The sequence below is a fragment of the Vombatus ursinus genome, unplaced genomic scaffold, assembly GCF_900497805.2.
Source record: "Vombatus ursinus unplaced genomic scaffold, bare-nosed wombat genome assembly UNPS02014812.1, whole genome shotgun sequence".
NCBI classification, from domain to species: Eukaryota; Metazoa; Chordata; class Mammalia; order Diprotodontia; family Vombatidae; genus Vombatus; species Vombatus ursinus.
The window spans coordinates 1,367,523-1,385,777 of NW_020954590.1; the positions used below are offsets into that span (position 1 = coordinate 1,367,523).

The following is an 18,255-nucleotide window of genomic DNA, read 5'->3' on the forward strand; positions in this document are numbered from 1 at the left end:
TTTCTTTCTTTCTTTCTTTCTTTCTTTCTTTCTTTCTTTCTTTCTTTTCCTTCCTTCCTTTCAGTTTTCTTGTACAAAATGACTAATATGGAAATGTATTACATGATTGCACACATACAAACTATCTCAGATTGTTTACTGTCTCAGTAAAAAGAGAAGGAAGGATAGAATTTGGAATTCAAAACTTAAAAAAATAACAAATGTTTAAAATTATTTTTACAAGTATTTGGGGAAAAATAAAATATTATCAAAATCCAAACAAAAAAGAAAGAAAGAAAGGTAGGGCAAACTAAGAATAGATGTTTCACATAGCAGAAAGAACAACGGCCTTGGAGAAAGTTCCAGGTCTACTAGTCACCAGCTGTATAACCATTGGCAAGCTATAATATCTCTGAAATTCAGTTTTAGCATCTCTAAAATGGGGATTGATAAAAATGATCTGCCCGGTGTAAGTCATGGGATTGTTCTTAGGATCAAAGGGGAATGCTTATAAAATGTTTTATAAACCAAAATGCTTCAGATGGGAGGCATTACAATCGTCATTATTAATATGATGGCTGGTTTTCTCAGTAATATCGAAACTTTGAAGGTTCAGAAATAGAAACTATCAGTTGAGGTTCCCTTCAAATAGAACTCCAAAGATAGTAGTTGCTCAACTTCCACATGGACCTCTCAGGTTGTTCAGACTGTTGCTACTATGTATGTGGCTGTTCTACCAACAAAAAAAAATTGAGGGTAAAAAATTAAGGAAACAGTAGTGCAGAAAGACTCTTGAATTTCAAGTCACAGGAGCTGAGTTTGAATTCAAGCTATACTACTTATGACCTGTGTTACCTTGGGCAAGTTAAACTCAGTTTTCTCACTGTAAAAATAAGGGTGTTGGAATAGATGACTTCTTAAGTCCTTTCTAGTTCTCAGTCTATGATCCTATGATCCTTTAAGGGACATGCCGGTCTGTAGCTGTTATTCCTTTAACAGATGAAATTTAAGGAGTTGAGGAGTGAGTAAAGAAGTGTTTTAGCTTTCTAGGTGCCTTAAGAGGTAACCATTTTTGAAGAAGGAAAACTTACCTATCTAGTATTTCAGGTTTTTAATGACTTAGTATTTTTTTCACAAGTCTAACTCTCTAAGTACCTAATTTACTGTTCAACACTATCTCAGGAACCCCAGAGGACACAGCTTCATTTGTTTAAGGCAGATGTTTTTGAGAAAATCTAAGGAACTGTCATTTACTCAAGACCTCAATAACCAACTTGAATTTTAACTTGTTCATTGTCATTGTTTGACAGAAAATGACTCCTTTTAAAACTTCCCTGCTGTGTGTCAATGGATTGGTCAATCAGTCAATTTTCATCACTTAACTCTTAGTCTGCCTCCATGACACTGAAACACTGAGCAGGTGCAGATGAGAAAACTCCAGGGAGTTTTTCTAAAAACTAGAGGGAGTGCACTGTTATTGCACAATCCCCTTGCCCATAAGCATAAACTCTTATTCTCAATACTAGAAATTAAAAAAAAAAGCATTGCATTAATGGACCTTTTTTCTTTTTTAACAAACCTAATATTTTATAACTCTTATGACCAGTAAGATGTAAACATGATTTGGTCAGGTTATTGACATATTAGCAGAGTAAAAGATATAAAAAGAAGAAAACAGAGATTGCCTTACCTTTTTAAAAATAACACGAAGTATAGAAATCGTGGCATAAACAGGTAAACTTGTTCTTCCAGAATTGCATTCATTATCTTATTGACTACATAATCTGGCTCTAGAATTGGCAACAGGAGAGGATTTCTGGAAAACAGAAACAGTAAGTCAGTCTAACATAAGAATTAGTCAAGTTAGATTAGAGACAGATTATCTTTTATGTTAGATTAAGAAAAGAATCCTTGTTAATGGTAAAAACAACAACAACAACAACAACAACAACAACAACTAGCATTTATATAGTACTTACTATGTGTCAGGCACTGTGCTAAGTGCTTTACCAATATTATCTCATTGAATTCTTAGAACAACAAAGGTTAAGTGACTTGCCCAAGGTCACACAGCTAGTAAGTGTCTTTATGATTCTCTGCCCAGCACTCTTTTCACTGCACTACTTAGCTATCTCATTACCTTAGCAACTTATTAAGATACCAGCCATGTACTTATTTCATGTACTTGGTCCGAGTATCTCCCTTCAAAATGATATTCCTAAAACTCAGATCAGACCATATCAGTCCCCCGTTCATTGTCAAGTGGCTCCCTATTGCCTCTACTATCAAATACAAACTTCTGTTTGACATCTGAAGACTTTTACAATCTAACTCCAAATTACATTCCTAAGCTTATCATACATTACTCCCCTTTGTACTTATTGTAGTCTGGCCAAATTGACCTTTTCACTGTTTCTCACACGACACTCAACATTTGTTGTTGCTGTTCAGTTGTTTTCAGTTGAGTCTGATTCTTTGTGACCCCATTTGGGGTTTTCTTGGCCAAGATATTGGAGTGGTTTGCTGTTTCCTTCTCCGGCTCATTTTACAGATGAAGAACTGAAGCAAACAGGGTTAAATGACTTGCGCAGGATCTGAGGCTGTTTTTGAACTCTGGAAGATGAGTCTTTCTCCATGTCTATTAATTAGGCCTTTGTACAGGCTGTTTCCCCTGCCTGGTATCTACTCCCTTTTTAATTGCTGCTTTAGTTCCTTTCAACCTTCAGCTCAAGCGCTAGCTCCTAAGAGAAGCCTTGCTACATCCCTCCCTCCAGCAGCTGGAACCTCCTCACCAATCTACAAATTACTTTGTATTTACTTGTATAGATGTTATCTTCTTGATAAAATACAAGTTCCTTGGGAGCAGGCACTGCATAGTTTTGTGGTTGACTACCTGGCACTCAGCACAGTGTTTGACACATAGCGGATACTTCATAGATGTTTGTTGGTAAGTAGATATCCCCATCTCTTGCATTTATTTGCTTATTCTCTACAAAACTGTGATAAAACAGGTAGAATTTGAAATGGAAAAATAAAAATTCTAGGTCAATAGCCAGATCTTGGTAAATAAGAAAATAAAATCAGTCTTAAGTCGGTGATTCAGATTCTTTAACTCAGGGTGGCTAAAATTGTTAACTGAAAGGGATGTCTGCTACTTCCATGGACCTGACAATTGAATATGTATGCTATCCTTATTGAGTTAATTTAATAAGCATTTATGAAGCACCACCTACATGCCTGGGACTGTGCTATGTCCTGGATATTCAGAAACAAAAATGAAATCGCTTATGCACTCAAGGAGTTTTAATTCTGTTGAGGGAAGGATGAAATAACATGCACAAAGAAGAAAAAATGCCAAACTAATTGTTAATAGGGAGTAGGGCACTAGCAAATGAGAAGAATCAGGACAGGCACACATCCAAGGTTGCCATCTGTTGAGCTAAGCCATAAAGGAATCTAGATAGAGGTGAAGAGGGAGTAGATTCCAGGTATGGGGGAGAGTTGGTGAAAAGTCATAGAGACAAGAGAGGCAATGTCATGTACAGGGAACAACAAATGAGCCAGTTTAGCTTAAGCTGAATGTGCGAAGTGAAGTAACATATGATAAGCCGGGGAAGTTTGATGGGACCCAGGTTGTGAAGGACTTTCGAAGCAAACGATTCTTATTTTATCCTAATGACAACAGAGAGTGTCTGAGGATTCTTGGATGGTGGAGTGATATGGTCAGATCTATGTTTTAGAAATATCACTTCAGCAGCTATCTGGAGGATGGATCAGACAGGGAGACCAATTAGGAGGCTATTGTAATAGTCTCGGTGATAGTCAATGAGGATCTGAACTAAGGTGGAAGCTTTAAGTTAAGGAAATAGTGGTGAGAGATATGAAGGAAGAACTGAGAAGACTTGGTAACTGACCTGATAATACATGGAGAGAGGAAAAGTGAGTAGTTTAGGATGATTCTGAGTTTTTGCACCAAGGTGATTGGAAGGATGGTGGTGGTGTCCTTGACCAAAATAGGTAATTCAGAAGAAGTATAAATTGGTAGAAGGAGGAAGGAAGAGAAGATAATGATTTATGTTGAGTTGAGATGCCTTTAAGACATCTAGTTCAAAATAGGCAGTTGGTGATGTAGGACTGGATTTCAGGACAGATACTCAGACTGGATCTATAGATCTGGAAGTATTTGCGTAGAGATAACTGAACTCATGGGAGTGAATGGCATCACCAAGTGAGAGGGTGAAGAAAGAGAAAAGTACTCTTGTGTCAGTGGGAGTAGGAAGTAGAAGGTAGGGTGGAATGCTGAGATGGAAATAAGAGGATGGGATGCCATGAAAGTCCAATGAGGATATGAACTGAAATATTTGTAGCAGCTCATTCTGTAGTGGCAAAGAACTGGAAACTAAGGGGATATCTCTAAATTGGCAAATGGCTGAACAAATTATGGCATATGAATGTTATGGAAATCTATTATGTCACAAGAAATGAGGAAAAGAATGGTTTCAGATAAACCTGGGAACTGAAGAAGAGTAAAGTGAGCAGAACCAGTAGAACAATTTATATAGTAACAACATTGTAAAGAAAAAGAAAACTTTAAAGGACCTGAGAACTCTGATCAATGCAATGATCATCCATGATTCTAGAGGACTGATTAAGAGATATTCTAACCACCTCCTGATAGAGAGGTGATAGTACAGAATGAGATTTTTTTTTTGACATGGACAATATAGAATTTGTTTTGCTTGGTTATGCATATTTGTTCTAAGTGTTTTTCTTTTTATTTTCTTTTTCCAGTGTGTGTGTGTGTGTGTGTGTGTGTGTGTGTGTGTGTGTATGTGTGTGTGGGAGGATGGTGGTGGTGAGAGTGAGAGATGGAAAAGAGACTTTTTAAAAATTTAAAATAAAATAAAATTTTAAAAAAGAGTACAGAAAAAAGGAACAGTTAAGTAAAGAGCTACCAAGAATTACAGAAGTCCCAATGGATAATTGACAGCTGAAAACCTCTTCTCTAAGGCTTAAACATTACATTTCATAGAGATTCATAATCTTAGAGATAGAAGGGACCTAAGACGTCATCTAGTGTAGCTTACTACTCAATGCATGAATCATCTCTATAATATTCTTGACAGATGTTCCTCTAGTTGCCATTTGAAAACTTTCAGTAAGGCAATTCACAACCTCACAAGGAAACCACTTCCATTATTGGGAAGTTCTAATGGCTAGAGAATTCTTTCTCATATTGAGCTTAAATCACTCTACAGCTTTTAAACACTCATCTTAGTACTGCCCTCTAGAACTCTGCAGAACATGTAATCTGTTTTATGTTGATATGACAGTAATTCAAAGACAGCTGTCATGTCTCCTTCAACATTGTCTGTTTCTAGGCTAACCATCTCCAGTGCCTTCAGTGGATCCTCCTACGCAGTGGAAAAAAAAGGACACTGGCTTTGGAGTCAGAGGGTCTGGGTTCAAATCTTGCTTCTTTTGCTTATTATCTGTATGACACTGGGCAAGTCACCTCTCTGCTCTGTGCTTCACTTTGCTCATCTACAAAAGGAGAAGGTTGTTCTAGATGACCATGAAGGTCCCTCTCAGCTCTAGATCTATGATGGTATGGTCCTAATTATAGAATCTAGATTGGTTCCAGTTTGCTGAAGTCCATCATAAAATATAGCATGTAGAATTTTAAGCAATAACCTGTACACATAGAGGCAGTCTTGAAGTCAGGAAGACCTGGGTTCAAAAATTTGATCTCTGAAACATACTTGTTTTGTGACTCTGTGTATGTCCCTTAATGTCTCAGTCCCTAAGACTATAACTTGTAATATCATTGTCAGTTGGCATTGGTAGAGTGAGTTTCCCACTTGGAACTTCCCATGTCAATGAAACTTCAGGACAAGACAAAAATACAAATGGAATTCAGTGCACAGCATCATAGGAATACTGCCTTTCTTGTTCTAGAAGTTAAGAAGGCACTAGTTTTTATGGCAGCCAGATCAAATTACTTGACTCATACTGAACATCAGGATTAAAAAGAAAAAGAAAGAGAGAAAGAAAGAAAGGAAGGAAGGAAGGAAGGAAGGGAGGAAGAAAGGAAGAAAGAAAAGAAAGCAAGACAAAAGTCAAATTTTCCTCAGGTTCTATCCCACCAGCAAGTCACCCAAGGCAACTCTAAACCATCACAAAAAGTCTACAAAAGCCAGAGTTGGGGAAGGAAAGAAGAAAGAGTGAGAAAGGAGAAACATTCCTAGACCAATTCCTCTTTATCTATAAAATTGAGAACTAATCATATTTTATTAGAAATTTCCTTCAAAATAAAAGTACTCACTCAGTAGTACAACCTTCAAACATTCCAGTTTTTATAAAAAATGGACAAACAATGGTTGATTTAATCCCAGTATATCCTTGGGCATACAGTTCTGAAAATATGGACTCAGCAAATCCAATGGCTGCAAATTTACTTGCACAATAATCTGTGAGAAGAAAACCCAACACAAATGCACTGAAAAGAACATTTTAAATTGCACAAAATAAAAGTTCACCTTAAATGTTAAAATTGACAGGGTGTGTTCTTTATTTTTCAAATGTCTTTATATCTAAGTTGTCACATTAATCAAGAGAATTAGCACTGTCTCCACTGGGGAAATCAGAGGGGATAGGGAAGAAGGAATACTGGCAAATGAAAAATAGCCTTTAAGTGAATGAATAAGGGATAGGATGCCTGCAGATTCAGGGATGGGAAAAGTGGCAGCAAACCTCTAGGATTATCCTACCAATCCTCCATCTTTGCTGGACTCCCTTAATCTACTGGCCCAGGCCATAAGTACCTTGTATTCTAAAGGGTCCATACCAAAATGGTGTCCTAGTAATATCAACCTCTGTCTCCTATCTTTTAAGGGATAATGATTGAACTTCTGATTTCAAGTCTTGATTTGACTTGATGGCTTCCTGTATGTTTTGTGACGGGGATAGCAATTGGACCGATGATTTCACAGATGTAGAGAACTTTCAGGTGAGGGAAGTCCTTCTACTACTGCAGGTGAGCACCTTCTTTGCAATATATAGACTCAGAGAGCTGCCAAAGCTATTGTTGTTGTTTGACCTTGATTTTTGAAAAGGACCAATGACATCACAGGGTGGATTTAAGTGAGGCAGAGCTGCACAAAGTCATCAACCTCATTCTCTCTTCTAGAGTCACTGTGGCAAGTCCAGTGGCAAGGCAAAAGTCAAGATGCAGTAGATGACCTTGGTGTCTTTGAAGTCTGACCAGGCTCTAAGCACTTGGCCTACTTCATCCATTGTCCTGACCATTGGAACAAATTGTTTTCATCCACCTGTTCTGCCAGGAGAGGTCTTCACATGCTTCGGGTAGACATCCCCCTAATTCACTGATGGATTTGAGGCCTGTCAGTTATCCTCCATCTGGTTTAGCCCATTTGCCAGGATGGTTTTACTGTGGTGTGGCCTCTGAACATGCAACAGCTTCCTGGAGCCACAGATGAGAGTTGGATAAAGGTGAACACCCAAAGTGGATAAGCAGCCCTGAAAAGGGCTTGGCTAGCCCTGCCTCCACAAGTGTGACTTGCCTAGGATAGCTTAGTCAGTCTGCGGCAGAGGCAAGATTTGAACCCAGATCTTTCTGCTCTAAGCTCACCTCTCCATTCACAAGCCATGCTGCCTTTCATTTCTTGTGCAGAATGTGTTATCTATGATCGTCTAACACTCTTGTGTATAGTCATGTTTCCCTTTCTTACAAATATGTGAAATCTCAATTCACTTGATGGAGAATGTTTCAAAGAGAAGAGCAGCTAAGGTGGTTTTCATAGCTTTTCTTTTCTTTTTGTTTTTCTTTCCTTTTGTGAGGCAATCTGGGTTAAGTGAATTTCCCAGGGTCACATAGCTGGTATGCATCAAGTTTCTGAAATCACATTTGAACTCTTGTTCTTCTGACTCTGGGGCCAGTCCACTATCCGCTGCCCTTCATAGCTTTTCTAAATGCTGCAGTTCTATTCCTTCAGAGTGAAAGGGGAATGTTTTTGCTTATAGAGTATGGCTGGAATGCAACTGGGGTGTATGGAGTGTTCAAAAAGACTAGCAACTTTGGTGCGAGGGATTACTGGGCCATTTTCAGGGCTGCTCATCCACCTTTGGTGCCCCCCTGATTCACCCAACTCTTACCTGTGGCTCCAAGAAGCTGTAGCATGTGCAGCAGCCCCATCCTGGTAAAACCATCTGGGCAGACAGGCTAAACCAGGTTGAGGGCAACCAACAGACCCCTCATCAGTGAGTTAGGGGGATGTCTACCCTAAGCATGTGAAAACTTTCCCTGGAGGAATGTGTGGATGAGAACAATTTGTTCCAATGGTCATGAAGGCAGCTGAAGCAAGCTCTGTGGAATGCTTAGAGCTTGGTTAGACATCAAAGACACCATGGTCATCTACTGCATCCCAGGCCATCGCCAGTCGTCCTAATTTTTGTCCTGCACTGGACTTTAATGACTCTAGAAGAGAGAATGAGATGGATGATTTTGTGCAACTCTCATTTAAATCCAATTTATGAGCATGTCGAGACATCACCCCAAGATGTCATGGGTCCTCTTTGAAGGACAAACAACCACAACATGGCTGGAATAGTACCTGGCAGAAGACTAGTGTTAGAATCATCAGGATTAGGAGCCATTTTGCTACTTGTGACCATGGACAGTAGGCAGAGAAAATGGAGGGAACTGTAACTGGCAGGAAGTAAAACATGAGGGGAATTGTTAGTTTTGCGGCATGCCAATGCTTGTATGTGGGTGTGAGAGTGGAAAGTACTGTATATTTGAGATTGAGAGCATTGGCACCTTGAAAGAAAGTCTTTAGCAAGAGAGGTGTGACTAGATAAACTGATGAAAAGGATCATTGCCAACTAGAGTAATGAGGCTAAAGAGAAAGGAGATGTAATAATAGAGGGTATGGAGAGCAGCTAGGACAGATGTAGTGGGAGCGAAATGGGGGCGGTCATAGTATGCATGTTCGAACTAGTAACATTTTTGATAGCCTGGAAGGTTTGGGAAAAAACTCTTTGTGACTATACTAGAATGAGACAGTAGAGGCATGTATTACAGGTGATGGTATTATAAAGTTATCTAAATATCAAGTTATTTAATAATTTATCATTTAATGTAACTACAGAATTAATGAGTTCACTGAAACCTACTGTGCACAATAATATGGTATACTTGGAAGGTGCCTTAGTGACAGGAGGACCTCTTTTCCTTTTACTCTTCTCCCTACTGAGCCAAGGGTCCTTAACCTAGAGTCCAAGGACCTGTGTGTAGATTTTAGGGGGTCAGTGAACTTGGTTTACAATATTTTGATAACTACATTTCAATATATTTGCTTTCTTTTGCAATCCTATGTATTCTATTTGATGCATTTAAAAACTTTTTTTTCTGAGAAGGTATCCATAGGATTCACCGGATTGCTAACTGGGGTCTATGATGCAAAAAAGTTTAAGAATCTCTGCTTTATAGGGATGTAGGCCCGAAGTATAGACCTACTTTCCTGAGGTTCCTGAGATATTTGTAACACAGTACTAGTAAGGCAGAGATTATTAGGCCACTTGGGATGGGGAATTCCTGCTACCGTTATTACAGCGAGGGACCAATGAATAAAATTTCAGATTAATATTTATTCTGTGATATCAATATAGTTTAATATTCAGTAGACCGTTTATTTATTTGTTGTGTGGTCATTTGTTCATTTATTTCTTTCTTTAGGGGAAGGGAGGAAGGAAGATATTGTGGTTTATTTATTTATTTAGGGAAATGGAGAAAGGAAGATACTGTGTTTGTGGTAAACTTTATAGTTCATTAAAAAACAAAACAAAACACCTTCCTTAACAAATTTTCACATATATGATGGGTTAACAATTTCAAGCAGATCTCTGGAGACTGACTAGAGACTCACAGAATCTTAAGAGTCTGAAAGGACACCCCAAAGTTATGTAATTCAATCTGCAGTTGGACTAGAACCACTTCTGCCATATACTCAACAAGCGGTCATTTGGTCTTTGTGAAGAGAACCACAACACTTTTGGATAGCTATAATTATTAGGAAATTTTACCAATTGTAAAAACACAAAACTGTATGGGCCATGCTTCAGTTTCTTGTCAAGGCAATCGTGAGAAATAAAGACTAATCCAGGCTATACATTTCAGTTTTATATAAACATATCTAATAGATGTTATTTGTGTCTACTTGCCAGTTGGCAGCTTGAAGAATTAGGAATAGAGTTCTAATTCAAATTTTGCTACAGACTTATTTCTTAATTTGCCTTCCTTGTGAAATTAGGTCAATACTTTACACAAGGCTATCATGCAACTCCAAGCTAAAGTTTGTAAAGGATAATGCGTTGCAAAATGTTACATTAACATTGATTGTTTAATCTATACAGTACTTACCCGATAGCTTACTTACACCAATTAATCCAGCTGAACTTGAAATGCAAACCAAGTGTCCATGGTTATTAGTAATCATAGCAGGAAGGAAGGCTTTGTAAGTCTATGAGGCATGATAAAATAAAATATCAAGAATGTTTAGTTAAATACAGTATTTCTTTTACTTCAGTTGGTCATGCTGCCATTATATAAAAAGATATCAAAAGGTGTTACTGAGTTTACAAAGGATAGATCAAAATACAGCCTCTTCCCTAGAAGAACTTAAGACTGAGAACAAAGAATGTCATACCAAATAAGTTTACATGTGTATACAAACATGTATGTATATAACATACATAATATACATACATACATATATGTATATATCTATATCTATATATATGTACACACACACACACAAATGGACCACCCCATTAGTAAACTGAGAAAGAGAATTTAAAGTACCAAAAAAAAAATTTAAGGCCTAAAAAATAGTAATAATACCTATTTTTTAAAAAATCAAATTGAAGATATTACATCCAGAAATATTGAGTTAATGATATTTATGAACTTTAACAATAAACTTTCATTTTTAGTTCAATATGTTAATGTAAATGTCTTTTTATTAATCTCTTCTCTACACTTGGGCAGGTTCAATCTGCAAATAAGTTAGTTTCCCTCATGAAGCAATCACATCATTAATTATGGATGTTCTAATCATAATAAAATTACAAATTTCAACCTAGTAACATCTTAGTGTGAGAAGATTTTCTGGCAAGGGTTAGCTGAATTGAGTCTTAAAGACAGTAAGATGATATGGTTCAGGGAATAGTATGAAGAGGGCAACTTTTGAATGAAATCTTAGAAAAGAAGGAATCTTAAAAAGGTACTTAGAGGTCATTTAGTCTAAACTCTTTATTTTTACAGGTGAGGAAACTGAGGCCAAAAGAGGTTATATAATTTACCTAAAGTCATACTATATTTATGAAGGGTCAGGATTATGATTGATATCTCCTGACTCCAGAGTTCTTTCCATTATACTTATCTATTGTATCATATTGTTATCTAGGTGAACAGAAAGATGAGAAAAGGTGGGGAACCCAGAAAAGAAATCTCAGGTAGATAATATGGGAAAACTCTGTGCAAACTATAAAGTGCGATCCAAATATGATTTATGATTTTTATTGTTTTAAAAGTTTGTAAAGTACTATATTTATATACATATCTCTAGCTATCTATCAAATCTCATTTGAGCCCCACAACAATCTTGTGAAGTAAGCACTATTAGTATTTTATTAATGAGGAAATAGAGGCTGAACGTGGTAAAGTGACTTACCCAGGGTCATGTAACTTAGGAAGTGTCTGATGGCAGGGTTTGAACCCAGATCTTCCTGACTCTAAGACCAACATTCTACCACTATGTGATCTAGCTTTATAAAGGATAGAGGGATGACGACCTTTGACTGAGTGCAAGTCCTATCTTTGACACACCCTGGTTATATGACCCTTGGCAAGTCACTTAACCTCTCACTGCCCCAGGCAATTTTGTAAGATTACAAATTGTAAAGCATGCACCAACCTGCACAAGTAGAGTAATATTTTATCACTAAAAGTTCCCTGTGCCAATGAAATCATAGTTCAGGTCCAATGGTTATATACTAGTGAAATCATAGTTCTGGTCCAATGGTTCTATACCAGTGGGATCATAGTTCTGGTAAAAAAAAATTATCAAAGAGGTTTGAATGGTACCTGGGATGAGGTAATCCTATAATTTAGAACCAATCCTTGACTTGAAAAGTTATGCTACCTCAGAGAGTTTTGAAGTTATTTCAGAATGCCAGAAAATAAATCATTATTTATTTAAAACAACTTGAGTAATCTAATTTACAAAAGTGAGCTTGAATGCTAAAATAATTTTGTAGACACTGTGAAAACACAAAGAAAATCACCCAGATATGTGCTTTGGAGTTCACATCAAATGACTTTTCCACACATTCATCTGGAATCTCAAGGAACTGTTTTCCTGTTACAACTCCAGCATTATTAATGAGGATGGTGACATCACCAACTTCTTTTTTAACCTGGATAGGAGAAAACAAAAAGAAGTAATTTGTTATGTATTCTGAGTTTCATTTTCCTAGTGTTTTGTGATTTCATTGCCTAGTGAACTAGAGCAGAATTGAATGCCTCCCATTGAATTCTTACTCTAATGTTTTACCATGGTCTTGAGGTGACTCTGGTTTTTAAAGGCTATTATCAGGACCACGCAATCTCTGGCAGGCCCTACTAAGCCCCAAAGTTCCTGAGTACAGGCCCAGTCGTGGAGAAGAGATATGCTGACTAAGGACCAGCCTAGCTAAATTCAGAGATTCAGCATCAGGAGGTTGGCTACCAGGGAATGAACTTTTCTATTTATGGCAACTCGTGAAAACAATTACTATGGCATTGGAGAGGGAATCTGTAGGATCACAAGATCGTAGGTCCAGTGCTGGGCGGCACCTCAGAGGCTATCTAGCATAACCCCTTCATTTTAGAGGAAACTGAGGCCCAAGGAGATAAGGTGACTTGTTTAAGGTCACACATGTAGTCATCATCAGAGGCTGAATACGAACCCATGTTCTGACTCCAGAACTACTGTTCTTTCCACTGAACCATGCTGTTAGCCTGCATTGGTAGAGGAAGTACCCAAAATAGTAAAATCACAGATCCTTGAAATATCACTTAGGAAAGAGCTTGTCAATAGAAAAAATTGCAAAAGACCTCTCTCTACTTTTGTGTTGTAGTAATTTTGTAGTACTCAAATACAAGAGTTAGTAATAAAAAATTATTTAAAAAATAGTTACAAAAAAGAAGTAGAACCTAAGGGCCCTAGCATAAACATATCTCAAACCGTATATAAAGTACTAACTACCCAAACAATTTGGCATAGGTCAGAAAGTAGAAAAAATGATTGATGGAAAAAACTAAGCAAGACCCAGAAGCAATTAAACATAGTAGCCTACTGTTTGATAAACCCAGGAATACAAATACTGGGAAAAGCACTCCCATTTTGACAAGAACTACAGGAAAAGTTAGGAAGCAGTTTTTCAGAAATTAGATTTAGACCAACTTATTACAATATACCCCAATAAGTTCTAGCTGGATCCCAATATCAAATTTAAAAGGTTACAGCAATTTTTTTTTTTAAAGAGGAGGAATGTGAAAGGAGATATCTTTCACAATCAAATACAAGAGTTAGCATGGTATATGTAGGGGATGGAGAACCAGCCTGGAAGTTAAGAAGCCAAGATGTGGGTTCAAATCCTGTTTCTGAGAAATACTATCTATGTGACTGGGAAGACCACCTAATCTCTCAATGTCTCAGGCAACTCTTTAAGGTTATAATTCTACATAAGTTACAGAGAAATTGCTGATTTGATTTGTTGGAAGAGATTCCATGTTGATGAAATTATAGGTCCTGAACTGACACTCTATCATACTCGTCTTCAACAATAACTTATCATACAGTCTTCATCTTGATTGACACTCCATCAAGAAGCTGGAGAAAACTGCAAGTTGAAGACATTCCCTTGTTATCAGAAAGGTCTCCAGTATGAATATAGAGTAGGGCTCTTATGTCTAGTCAGCTCTTCCAACAGGTGCCCTAGAAACAGAGGGTATGTATAGACATGAGTGCCAAGTCAGTCAGGACACAGTTTGGGTGCAGGAGGTATTATGGAAACTAATTGAAATTGCTATTGATCTCATCTATTATTGGAATTCCTGTGCCCTCATAGCATCAGGGTTAAATGAATCGGGGCTGACTCTAAGCTAATTGGGTCTGTGTCCTTTAGTAAATTCAGGAGATTGCATAGTAATGCAAAGATACTTTTATCTCACTGTGCAGCATTCTATTTTATTTCTTTGAGACAAAACTGAAAAAAAAAGAGCATGGAGAATACTTTGATTTGGTGCTGTAGAAAAGAGTTAAGATATATGACTGAATCAAAACTGAAGTGACATTAAGACTGGAAATAACCAGGTCAGTCCATTTGCATTAAGAATTAGAAAGAAGAGGGGCAGCTAGGTGGCACAGTGGAGAGATCTCCGGCTTGGAGTCAGGAGGACCTGAGTTCAAAGCTGGCCTCAGACACTTGATACTTACTAGCTGTGTGACCCTGGGCAAGTCACTTAACCCCAAGTGCCTCACCAAAAAAGAAAAAAAAAGGAGAGAGAATGATACTGTTCCTGGAAAAGCCCTCTGTGGCTAGATATGGTGATGCACACCTATTATCAATTCCTGCTACTACGGAGGATGAGGCTAGTGGATATCTTGAACGAGGGAGTTCTGAGCTGAAGTGGGCTAAGCTGACCAAGTGTCCCCATGATGTCTTGCATCATTATGAGTCCCAGAGGAGTGTGAAGAGAGGCTGCCAGGTTGCTGAAATACGATTGAACTTGCCTGGGTTGGATATGGAGCAGGTTAAACTTCATGTGCTGATCGACAGTGGGATCAGTCCATGAGTAGCCCCTGTACTTCCAGCCTGATGAGAGATGGGGAGACCCAATCTAAGAAAGGAAAGGGAAGGGAAGAAAGGAAATCTTTGTTCCGATCTAGCAAGGGAACCAATGATTACACCTAGATGAGGCCAGGCTTCCTTTTTATGCTGGCAGCAGGGCACTGTGGTAGTTTCACTTGCTGTAATTTAGCACATTTCTAAAAGTTGGATAAATCAATTTCTATGGAAATAAAATTATATGTTGAATGTACCAGGGCAAGTCACGACAAGTGTTTCAGTAATATGAACAGTTCTACCCCAATTCTTCTCTTGTATTAGATTAGATTCAAGATAGGCATCTTTTTCTCCTCCTTCCTACAATGGGGGAGAATTGAGATTAATGTTAAGCAGAATCATGCTGAGGCCCGAACTTCAGAGTTTCCTTCCTTCCTAAGTATCTCAGAGAAAGTAAAAGTGGACAAGTGAACCTACAATGTTCCTAACTAATGATCACATGGCAAAATGCTTTTTGAATGTGATTGAACTCCTTTTACAGGGTGTCATTTGGTGGAAAGTGAACACTATCAAATGTAATTTGAGTTCAGATGTTGCCTTGCATTCATTTCCTCTTCTTCCACTGGCTATGCTGAAAAAAAAAATTCTTACAAGAGTTAGATATAAGGTATACTTACAGGTGAGCAAGGATTTTTCCATCCACATCATTAAGCAGGAATTGGTCTGATTGATTCAAAGAGCTGAAAGGGGCCTTAACAGATGATCTCTTAAAAGTATAAACTTTCATTTCAAAAGGCAAAGTCTAAACTAGTGATGTCAAACTCAAATACAAATGGATTCCTGCAGCTGCATATTGATTTAGAAAAACACAAATTAACATTAACTATGTTGTACTGTATTTTTATTTATTTTGTTAAACATTTCCCAATTAAACTTTAATTTGGTTTGACCTAGGCAGCACACATTTGACACCTCTGATCTAAACTATCCAGGATAGATGGTTGGGACTCTATGGTTAATTTCCAATTTATCCTATGTAGAGAGCTTGGCTAGACATAGTGGTTTTATATGTTGTCTCCCTCATTAGACTGAGCTTCTAGAGAGGAGAGATTATCTTTGTATCTGTAGTGCTTGGCACAGTTCTTGACACATAATAGGTGCTTAATAAATGTTTATTGATTGACTATTTCTATTGAGATGGAGATTAGCATTGATCTTCTCTATGTTTAGAGGATAAAATATTACTGTAATTTTACCTACCCATCATTTATAAGTCATTATTACTCATTCTGAGTTCAATGAAAATGTTTCCTCCTCAATGAAGCTTTCTCTGATCTCTACTCTTTAATGACTTTCTCTTGGAGCTCATATACCACTGTCCTGCACCCTTTCTCTCAACATACTTATCAGGTATTATTATTATTATCTTATCTCTTTATTAGGCTATAAGCTCCATGAAAGCAGGGACCACATCTTAGTATTTGTATCTAGTCAGTTTCTCTGCACACAGTAGATTCTCAGTAAAGATCTGGTGAATCAAATCCTTTGGTTTGATGATGCTATTGACCATATAAAGTTTAGACTGTAAACTCTACTTGATACAAAACTTAAGGGTTTTTCCTCTTCCCCACTACCTAGCACAGTGCTTTGCATCTATTAGGCACTTATTAATTAATTAATGGAATGAAATGTGTCTTTATTGCATGCAAAGAATGTGGTTGCTTGGAAAAGTGTTAAGTCAAGTAAATTTTAAATTGGCTTGCCCAATCATACTTTTCAATAGTTATAAAAAATTATAAAAAGTAGAAATGTTTAAGGATCAAAGATGAAAAAATATGGCACAGACCTGTAAAAATTCTGTCAGGCAAGCTAAAACCCAGAATGAGCTGAGCCAGAACTCTGGGGAAAAGACTGAATAATACATTTCAGGTATGTTAGGAGCAAAGAGCAGGGAGAGATTGACTGCTTAGTAGAAGATGGTATGATTGAAGAGAAGCAGAAACTCAACAGTTATTTGGCTTCTGACTTCTCTGTCAAAGAGAAATCTCTGAAAACTGATGATAGAAGAATGAACAAGGTAAAAACAAAGGTGAGAAAGTAGTGAGGACAAATAATTGCTTTAAATGAACCTCTATCTTTTGGCTTCTATAAATTACTTTCATCACTATGCCAATTGATCTCAGATCTCATCAATGTGGGTACAGACTGTCTCCCATTTGTACCTTCTCATTCTGTCCTCATTCTCATTCAATAACTGGTCAATAAATAATCCTGCAATCTCCTACAGGGGAGCATATACTACATAGTTGAGATCATCTTCTAGGTCTTTTAAGTGTATGTATGCGAGGGTAAAGAAGTAGCTCTTCTGTGCCAGGCACTGTGCTAAGTGTAGCACAAATACCTCATTTGATCCTTACCATGATTTTGGGAGGTAGGTGCTATCATTATCCCCACTTCACAGTTGAGGTAACTGAGGCAGACATAGGTTAAGTGACTTGCCAAAGTCACATAGCTAATAAGGGTCTCTGTGCTAGATGAGCTAGTAAGAGGCAGATTTAAATGCAAGTCTTCCTGACTCTAGGTCCAGAGCTGTGTGGTACCTAGCTGTCTGAAACTGAGTGGGTACCACTGCAGCACATAGGCTATCCACTGGTAATTCTTTACTCTCGCTAAGTGATCTCTCCTGATGTAGATTTTTCAGATGTTTATCCTTTAAGCCACTTTTCCTCCACAGTTCTTCACTCGTGGCATACTCATGCCCACTACGTACCTTTCCTTTGCCCCTCAAGTGACCTGTAGCTTTAGTTCTTCAGAGACAGTGATCTATGTGTCACAGCTATAGAACATTATCAAAGGGATACTGGGATGAAAAAGAGGGGCTTCTGTTTCAGCGAGAAGTTTAATGTCATCTGGGGCATTTCACAATATCCCAAATGCAGTTCAACCTACTTTCCTATTCAATTGTGGAACAGTTTCATGCATCTGAGGTATCTGAGTAAACTCTGTGTACTGATAGCCATCGATCCAACCACATGCTAGCGTCTCAGTGATATTCCATTCTTCATCTACTTTGTTTTTCTAGTATGGATAGTTAGGCTAAAAATCTGAGAGATTACAGATTTAATTTAGGATGATTTACAATATTTCAGGGCTTGTTGCTTAGCACAAAGTGATCTGCAAACAAGAGCATGTAGAGGGGCTTCATCTATAGGGATTCCTTTTCAATTGAGACTCTGCTTGACATATTCTTTGACAATGAAAAATACCCTTAGCATATATTTTATACCTTGCTTTATTATTTATCAGAAAGTTGTATTCAGTAGAATGTGAGCTCCTAAAGGCAGGGGCACTTCCAATTCTGTATTT

At 37.7% G+C, this 18,255-nt stretch overlaps 1 protein-coding gene across 2 annotated transcripts in view; it reads right to left on the bottom strand.

The window, feature by feature from the left end:
• The window catches only part of LOC114053718 (epidermal retinol dehydrogenase 2-like), a 35,848-nt gene that overhangs the window by 2,308 nt on the left and 15,285 nt on the right, over positions 1 to 18,255 (bottom strand). Inside the window, exons 3-7 of one of the 2 annotated variants that reach the window (XM_027876848.1) lie at positions 12,346 to 12,477; positions 10,421 to 10,520; positions 6,305 to 6,449; positions 1,670 to 1,795; positions 226 to 712 (exon numbers count right to left, since the gene is read on the bottom strand). In XM_027876848.1, coding sequence (XP_027732649.1) covers positions 682 to 712; positions 1,670 to 1,795; positions 6,305 to 6,449; positions 10,421 to 10,520; positions 12,346 to 12,477 — 534 coding nt within the window. In that variant the 3' untranslated portion in view covers positions 226 to 681. Of the gene's footprint in view, positions 1 to 225; positions 713 to 1,669; positions 1,796 to 6,304; positions 6,450 to 10,420; positions 10,521 to 12,345; positions 12,478 to 18,255 lie in introns of those variants that run through there. The other variant, XM_027876847.1, reaches the window with a different exon arrangement.